General features: G+C 29.9%; 1 protein-coding gene across 2 annotated transcripts; it reads right to left on the bottom strand.

Annotated features, from left to right (window-relative positions):
- Positions 1-6,296: 6,296 nt before the first annotated feature.
- LOC114385497 (polyadenylate-binding protein-interacting protein 5-like) lies at positions 6,297-8,982 on the bottom strand. 2 transcript variants are annotated; one of them, XM_028345608.1, is made up of 3 exons: positions 8,861-8,982; positions 7,437-7,916; positions 6,297-6,725 (listed from the first exon to the last, which is right to left on the bottom strand). In XM_028345608.1, the coding sequence occupies exons 2-3, from the start codon at positions 7,863-7,865 to the stop codon at positions 6,564-6,566; spliced, it is 591 nt and encodes a 196-aa protein (XP_028201409.1). In that variant the 5' UTR covers positions 7,866-7,916; positions 8,861-8,982; the 3' UTR covers positions 6,297-6,563. The 2 variants fall into 2 exon arrangements, with proteins under 2 accessions (XP_028201409.1, XP_028201408.1); XM_028345607.1 differs by lacking the exon at positions 8,861-8,982 and adding an exon at positions 8,615-8,733.
- Positions 8,983-9,607: the final 625 nt, after the last annotated feature.

A 9,607-nucleotide genomic window follows, 5' to 3' on the forward strand; every position in this document is an offset into this window, starting at 1 on the left:
GTTATGCATTAATAATGTAATAATTTTAAGATAAATATATTGATTTTATAATAGTTAATATATATCAACACACACACAAAGCAATTATAAATTGATACTAATCAAGATACATATGCATTATTCATCTTGCGGAGGTAAGGTTGTGTTCGTTTACTTTTTGTACTATTACGTGGGGGTTCTTATGCATTGGGGTGTATGTTTGTTTTTGTGGTAAAAATGATCAATCAAAAGGATAACTTCAGATAAAGGATAGTCTATTGTGGGTGTTCTTAGAAAAGCAATCAGAAAAAACTCTTATTTGAGACTATTAGAACGTCACCGAGCACCTGTTGTTGAAGCTTTTGTTACTCTTCAAACATACTTGATCTCACGTCAATCAATGACTATTATTTAATTGTATATGTTGTTTTGTTAAACAACATTAGAAAAATAGAGGCATATAAGTGTGAGATATGTTATAAGTACATTTAAGAAACCGCTTTTATAGTTGTTTAGGTAGAGAGAAGTTGATTGAGTTTTTAAAGTAATAAAAATGATGTGACATATAGAGATATCTGAAAATTTATATAAAATTATTTTTAGAAAGACATTAAAGTTGTTTACTTGTCCTTGTAGTTACATTAAAAAGTTATACTTCTAACATAGGGATGAAATGGAATCAACTTTCCCTGTTTAATAAAAATATGATAGCAACAAATAGAATCAATAGAGACTGATTCTATGATGTAGTGTTGCTTCATATGGTCTATGGCACACCATTTATATATTATAATAACTTAGATTAAAATTCTTCCTTCGTTGTCGGATGGTGATGCTGTTTTGTTTCTATTTTGCTTCTTTTCTCTTTGCCAACACAATTGCCCAATAAAAAAGATAAAGTAACTATTGAAAAAATACCCAAGTCCCATATTGACTAGAGGTAGTCTTAAGATAAAGTTTATAAGGTGAGGGCAACCCTCATCTTATGAACTAATTTTTGGAGTTGAGTTAGGTCTCTCACATTATTCATTCTAAGAGTTTCTATCAAACTAAAGTTTTTACTTCTCTAGCACATGAATCAACAATTCCTTTCACAATATTATCATGTCAACGTTGCTCATCCCTAAAAGTGAAGTAACCATTACATTCCCTCTTTGTAATTGCACAAAGAAAAGAGACTTTGTAATTAAAGGAAGAAAAAAAACTTATGTAATACCACTATCAAAATGTGCCGTTGTGGTCGCAAACCAGATCTTGGAGATTTTGGTTGACGACGTGAAAAGAGTTGAGTTTGGTGTCAATGGTGTCGCCAGAGGTGGCAAAGAGGTAAAAGAAGCAACAAAAAAAAAGAACGGATCAACGCTTCAAGAAATTGCTTCTGAGGGTGTCACGCGGCATAGACTAAGACCGGTGAAGGATCACATGCGGAGAGTGCAAAAGTGTGCAATTTAGCAATACACATTTGCAACACGTCTCCGTCTTCTTTATTTCTTTATGGATATTAGAATCGTTTATTTCATCCACTTTACCCCTACTATTTTAGGATTAATATGTGACTTAACGGAGTGAATAATGATCATTTGGTTTTAACAAAAATATTCAAAATTAAAATACCTGACTTACACAATATTTTTAGAATATCATATAATTTTTTTTAAAAAAAAACAATGAAGTAGTTGGGACTTTTTATTTTTCACCTAATTAATTTTCCTCATTATGATGATTCATTTTGAAATGAAGTAATACCTTCAATTAAGAGTGTTTGTAATGTAGTTTGATTTAATTTTTAAACAAAATCCTTCCACAAATATTCATTAAGTTCCATTTGGCTCATCTTTAATATAACATCAAATCAGAAATTTATTATTGTTGTTTGATTTGATTCAATTTGAAGATTTTTTAAAGCAACAAAAAAAAAAAGAACGGCTTCAAGAAATTGCTTCTGAGGTGCCAAGCGGCATAGACTAAGACCGGTGAAGGATCACATGTGGAGAGTGCAAAAGTGTGCAGTTTAGCAATACACATTTGCAACACGTCTCCGTCTTCTTTATTTGTTTATGGATGTCAGAATCGTTTATTTCATCCACTTTACCCCTACTATTTTAGGATTAATATGTGACTTAACGGAGTAAATAATGATCATTTGGTTTTAACAAAAATATTCAAAATTAAAATACCTGACTTACACAATATTTTTTTTTTTAAAAAAAAACAATGAAGTAGCTGGGACTTTTTATTTTTCACCTAATTAATTTTCCTCTCTCATTATGATGATTCATTTTGAAATGAAGTAATACCTTCAATTAAGAGTGTTTGTAATGTAGTTTGATTTAATTTTTAAACAAAATCATTCCACAAATATTCATTAAGTTCAATTTGGTTCATCTTTAATATAACATCAAATCAGAAATTTATTATTGTTGTTTGATTTGATTCAATTTGAAGATTTTTTAATTTTTTTTTATCATAATTTAAAATCTATCAACTAAGTTATGTTATATTATTTTAAAAATGATTTTTTTATTAAATTTTGTTTAAAATATTTTAGTTGAAAATTATCATTTTTCCTTCTATTTAGTATTATTATAAAATGGTATTACTATTTCTTTTTGTAAATATGAAAATAAAATATGTATCTTGATTACAAAGCAATTAAAATGTGATAAATTGATACTTATTATTAATTACCACAACAAAAATCACATATTATAAACTTATTATATAAAGAAACACACTATAAATCAAATATAACCATTATAAATTTAGGGGGTTGTATTAGAGTAGAATTTTGAAGGATTTAAAAAAATATATAAAAAAAGTCTTGAGATATTTAATCAAGATTTTTAAATAATATAAATAAGTCTTGTTGTATTTAGTTAGGATTATTAAGATTTTTAAGGAGTACAACAAGATCTAATGATATTCAATTAATATTTTTTACAACTTAAAAAAAGTCCTATGGTATTAAAAAATGAAAAGATTTTGATGAATTCTTTTTCAGTATGGATTTTGATTAATTTCATATAACTTTTCAATAGAAAATATATATCAACCAATCCCACAAAAAATCTTGAGACTTTTTGTAAAGACAAATATCATAAGAAGAGATGTTGAATTGTGATTTTTACTAAATTTAAATCCATTTCAAAAACAACAAAGTTATCGTCTAATGAAATAAGACTTAAGAAAACATATCTCAGATTTTTGCAAAACAAATTAGACGATAGTTTCAAGTCTTTGTAAAACAAATAGAGTTTTTCAAAACTAAAGATCAAATTCAAACCCTAGGTCAATTCAAATAACATAAGAGAACATAAAAAGAATAAGACATAGGAAATTTATAGTGGTTCGTCTCAACTACTACTGAGACTATTTCTAATTCTCGGTAAACCACTAAGTTTCACTAGCTTTAACAGGTTACAAGTTACAAGTATTTGTCACTGTCACTTTTGGTTCCTTAACTCAACTTTACGCCAAACTTGTTACAACTAGTATTCTTTGTCCTACCAAGCCATTGTTAACTCTAACAAAAATAAGAAGATTTGTTGGTTTGATGGCACAATGACTAACACTCTGTTGTCTTACCGACGAATAAACAATTTTAGCACTTTGTCTTTTCTCTCAATATAAACAAAGTATTTTGAGAGCTTTGTTAAACTTTACAAGAATTTACACAGAGAACTTCTTACAAAAAGAATTTGAATAATTAGCATTTCAATTCATACTTATGTCTTAAAAGCTTTTGGTATTTATAAGTCCCCTTCAATCAAGTATTTGTTGTCTCTAAACGGGCATATTTCCTCTCTTAAGTTTGCATCTGAAAAATTTGGTCCTTGGTTCATTAAATGCACGCACTTCCTCATGCTAGGAAACTACTCTTTGTTGCTAGTGTTTTGAACACCATAGCAGGAAACCACTTCCTTTTTGTATCAAAGCATGTCTATGCAGCATAACTTTTCTTTTGATGGCAACTGAGGAATTGCATAGCTTGACTTCATTTATTCTTCATAAGATTCGAGAGATCCTAAGAGAATGTTTCTGCAAAATAGATCTCAGACACAGTATTTAATGAAATTTTAAATGTTATCTCTAATGTTGTATCATATCAGGATTTCATCTTTCTACCATCTGAAACATCAAACACAAACTTTGTGGAACATGTTTTGATATCTCATAAGACACAACTTTTAAGCTTTATATTTGCTTACATCTAATCTTAATAATTAGGGGGCTTGATTTATCTCTTTTGACTTAACACTTTGCTGAATTTTTTTTCTTTTTCTCTCAATACTCATAATTCTCTCTCTGAATTTTTTTTCTTTTTCTCTCAATACTCATCTCTCTCTCTCTCTCTCTCTCTCTCTCTCTCTCTCTCTCTCTCTCTCTCTCTCTCTCTCTCTCTCTCTCTCTCTCTCTCTCTCTCTCTCTCTCTCTCTCTCTCTCTCTCTCTCCTCTCTCTCTCTCTCTCTCTCTCTCTCTCTCTCTCTCTCTCTCTCTCTCTCTCTCTCTCTCTCTCTCTCTCTCTCTCTCTCTCTCTCTCTCTCTCTCTCTCTCTCTCTCTCTCTCTCTCTCTCTCTCTCTCTCTCTCTCTCTCTGGCAATATAAACATTCATATACAATACTTCATAACAATTTACCACTGTCATGTACAAGTTACTTCTCCTTTCTCTTGCTTCTTTGTAACAACTTTTTGTTATTAAAATACAAATACAATCATTTGATATGTATTATGAGCACGTAGACATTTTGGCCCATGGGAGCTCTATCTTTTTGTATTTGCAATTGTTTACGGAAATTTGCGGCTTATTTAACTTTTCATTATTAATACAAATATAATCTTAGTTGTATACTCAAATGGATATTTGCTTCAATACTAAAAAGATCCGCAAACTAAGATACATTTTTTGGTATGCAAACATGTTGGAAATTTGGTGATGAGGAACAATATCATTTTTAACAATGGTAGGCTAAGTTGTCTAAACTCATCTCATCTATTAAAACTTATGGAAGTGATTATTGTACAAAGATGAGACTCAACCAAGAACATTCTATTTCTCATGATGCACCTGTCCTAGAGCATGTCTTTTCTCATGATTTGTGGATGTTTTTTTATAACCAGTACTATATTTTGCTTTTGCCTTAAAAAAACAATAATTTGTTGTGAAAAAACTTGCAATAACAAAAACTTAATTTACTAGCTTCAATTGTCAATTGAGCAAGAGTTACTATGCTCAAAAGTTGAATCGAATACGATAAAAAAGGATCATGTGACTCACTCATTTAATTTTTCATGGAAAAATTAACGGTATTGACGTTGAGTTTTTGAGTGGAGGAAGGATTAACGATTATCAATTATTTTTTATAGACTTTTATAATTTTAAATCTTATCTAAAAATTTATGGAGTACTTTAAAATCTTGTAAATTCATAAAATCATTCCAAATCTTACGAATTTATATTTTATAAATTCATTAAAATGTAAACTACAAAATTCAAATCATAAAAAGTCTTTAATAATTCTCACAAAGTCTTTTAAAATTTACATAATTTTTTTATACTAAAAAAATCTTTTACAATCATAATCCAATACATCCGAAACAATACTAAGTACATAATGTTAAATATCCATAAAATAAAATAAATATACTTATAATATGTGATTTAATTTGATTTCTATAATAAGATCCAAAAATAAAATCACAAAAAATATATAATATTTTAAATTTTCTGTTTTTGTGATTTTCAATACGATTTTTTTTTATCTATTTTGATCAATTTGATGATTTTTAAACGATTTGATTCAATTTTAAACATTCCTCTAATTCTCGAATCATGTGTGCCAACAAGTTTTTGTATCATAAGTTTTATTCAAGTAATAATGTAACTTGAAGATTTTTTTAATTTGATCATCCACATGTAATTATACGACCCAAATTTGCGTATTTCATTCTCATGTAAAAATGATTTTAAAAAATAATTTTAAAATGTTATTATATATATATATATATATATATATATATATATATATATATATATATATATATAATATTCAGTTATTTTAGGAGTAAATAGTCTAATTCCATTTAATAACTTTTAAATTTATATAATTAAAAAATCATTTTATATTAATTATTTTTATTTTAATATATATGTTTTAAGAAATATATGTAATGTTTAATTTATTTCAAATTTGACATTAACAACCATTACACCACTAAACAGAATAAAAAAGAAAATAAATATGTTGTATTATATCTATAGCAGTAAAAGATTCAAGCTAGCTCACCACGGCACAATCCAGCGAGCAAGTCAACAAGATTATCAATCCCAAGAGAAAATCACCTTCATTTATGTGTTGTTTTTCTTTTACCTTTCTCCCCCATTCTGGACACTTCCAATTCATGCAATTGAAAGGGGGTCCCAATTGTACAAGCAACTCATCAAAAGAAAACAGACCACCAAAACAAGACAATGTATAGAACTATACAAACCATAAAATCGATGATAGAGACATCTCCACCTAAGGTAAATTTTTTTATTTTTACACATATATCCAACCAAAACAATTGTGAATGACAAACCAATTCACAAGACATTGGCTGATGCCATGTGACTAGATGAAGTGTTGGTTTCCTCTGCTACATTCTTCTGTTTTAGTGAAGCAGAATCAGCTGGCAATCCGGACTCTGAAACGTCACCAATATCCAGTGTCTCTGGAAGAATTCCAGAAGTTTCATCTCCCTCCAACTGTAAGATCAAAACAAAAAATCCTCAAAACTTGACTTACAACTTAATGTGTTCCAGAAGTGATCCATTAACACTTGACATGATTACTCAAAGTATTTTCTCCTATCGCTAAGCAATGTTTGGCAATTGACATGATTAATTCAACTATGATAATTCGATCAATTCGTTATATCCAGATAATGGCACAGCAGGTTTTAGACAATCTGATAATCTTTAGATCTGCAAATATAACAGAGAACAGAATATTAGTTTATTTCCTTTAAACCAGTTTCCAATCAGTGATGTGCAATATTTCAACATTTGTGCTCCCGAATTGGGGGGGGGGGGGGGGGGGGGGGGGGGTGGGGCGGGGGTGAAATCAAGAAATCAAACTTGTGGCAATCTCAGATCACTTTAGCTTCAACAACGATAAGATGGAAACGTTTTCTTCTATCCAACCCAATGTCATCTGTAGAGACAATCTTCAGGAAAGAAGGGAATGGAAACAGAAAGGGGAATCAATTTACTCTTTTTCATCACGATTTTATTACACATTTACCCGAAATTTCCAGTCAAATGTGATAGCAATTTACACAGAATAGAAGCTAGTATTTAACTACACTTGAGTATATGAAGACAGAAAAAGTTGTCACTTAATCAATTGGAAGAATAAAAATGCGGCAATAGATAAATAAATTTAAACCTCCAAAACTAATAAATTAAAAACTATACCTCAAGTTGGCTGAGCATGTCAATAGCAGCATCCAAGTCACCACTGTTTACATTATAGACATCTACAAGGGACTGATAAGATATACCAGGAAAATTCATCCTAAGATACTCCAAATCCATATCAACTTCTTCATCTAGCAACTGATTATCCGATAACTCTGCCACATTCTGTGATGAAGTGTAGCCTGTGTAGGAACTAGAAGCAGGCTGGCCTTTTGCCAGAAAAGATTCGGATTTCGAGAGCCTTTCCAAGCTAGTGTTGATAAGTTGTGGATCATTTGTGGCACCCTGATGAGTCTGAAACCATACTGTCCCATTATAAGTCTTGGAATCTTTTTCAGTCGAAGGTGTTCTACCATCTACCCCCCTTTTAGAGAGAGGAACATATGACGTTGCATATGGATTCAAAGACGATGATTGTGGCTTCATGGACTTGAATCAGATGTAGATAAACAATTCTTCTTCTTGATATTCCTTTTCCTTTCCCACACATACAAGAGAAAGAATCCGTCAACATGATGCTAAAGTCAATTAAAAATTAAATTCCTTTCTTGGGGAAGCTAAAAAATACAAGGAATTCACAGCTTCAAACCCCAAGAATCTACAAATGCAAAAACTAAAAAAAAAAAAGATTGACAGAGAGAGTAGAGTATGATTGAACAAACTCTGAATCAGTAAAGAACAGAGCCAAAACACAAGATATAAATGATGATTCAATCATCAAACTTTCTTGTAACCCTTTTAACAACTGCATGCGTAAGTAACTAGGTTCAATCATATATATTAGTATCACTCCTTGATGGAGCACTCATATGGCAAAATAAACAAATAAATAAAAACATCAGATCAAGAATTTTTCTGAAAAGATCAAGAAACACTAGTAAAACCAAAAACAAAGCTTTAAAATTTGACTTTTCAGTGATCCCTTTTGAAACACCAGCACAATCAAGCAGAACAAAAACTTAAATCAAATTTTAAAACAATTTCAAAAAAATGAAATTTGCAGCGATACATCGATCCAAAAAAATATTGATTGGAACCCAATAACACCAAATGATAATTTGATCGTCGCTTTTTCATCTGCAACGATTAGTGAATAACAAAATTGTGTTTCGAATTGCACAAAAAACAAAAGAACAAACGAAAAAAAAGGAGATTAAAATAAAATGGGAACAAACCAGTGAGACAGAAATCACGAAACGAAACCCTAACTGGAGATCGCTGGGATTGGAAGGGAGAGAAAACTATAATGAAATGATTGAGACAGAGAAGTTAAATTATTTTCTCCTCTGCGCAACTGTTATTTGGTTAGAAATCAATCAGCATGTATATTTATAATAATAACTCTATATGTAATAAGTGTATAAAAATAATAATTTGTTGAAAATAAATATGAAGAAAATTTGATGTGAATTTTAACTTACAGTCTTGTCTATTTACGGTACAGGTTGAGACTATAGGTGAAAGTAGTTCGGGTGGTCTGCAGGAGACTTATGACTCAGTCCGTTTAAACCTTGCCTGTGCTTGACTCGTTTTTCAGCATGATTAGGCTCACACATTTTACCAAACCTTTTTAGTTAAATAAATAGGACAAAACATAAAACTTAAAAAGAAAACCAATTAATCACATCGGATTGAACTATTTGATAATAATATTTTTAAATAAAAATATTATTATTAATAATATATAATAAAGACTTAAATATATTTTTTATTTCTGATATATATCTGAATTTTGTGTTTGATTTGTGATAAATTTGTTATTTACATCTGCTCTTTAATATATGAAAAGTTTTGTTTTAGATCTCTGCTGTCAGTTAAGTGATGACGTGTCTATTATATATTTGATAACACGATTTGTGACCCTGCTAAAAAATTGCCAATATTTATTTCAAAATTAAATTTAAATTTTCTAGCGGTAAAAAAATACCAGAATCAATTAAAGTAATAAATAAATAAATCAAACATTGAGAACTCTCTTCCGAGTCATCCACCAGCCCTTCACCTACATTCTTCTCCCTTCAACCTTCATCTTCCAAAACAAATCTCTATTTCGGAAAACATTCCTCTTCCCAATCTTTCTCAACTTCATCGCTTTTCCTCTTCCCAATCGCTTCTGAACCCACATTAAGGTCTTTTCCTTTGTTGGAATCGCATTTCATCTTCTTCTT

The sequence above is a fragment of the Glycine soja genome, chromosome 14 (genome assembly GCF_004193775.1).
Source record: "Glycine soja cultivar W05 chromosome 14, ASM419377v2, whole genome shotgun sequence".
Lineage (NCBI taxonomy): Eukaryota > Viridiplantae > Streptophyta > Magnoliopsida > Fabales > Fabaceae > Glycine > Glycine soja.

What these genes read in the sequence shown, in the direction of transcription:
- LOC114385497 (XM_028345608.1), bottom strand. Translation starts at nt 7,865, where the DNA reads ATGAAGCCACAATCATCGTCTTTGAATCCATATGCAACGTCATATGTT. An exon ending in ACATGCTCAGCCAACTTGAG is followed by an intron (nt 6,726 to 7,436) that starts GTATAGTTTTTA and finishes TTGATCTTACAG; the next exon opens with TTGGAGGGAGATGAAACTTC.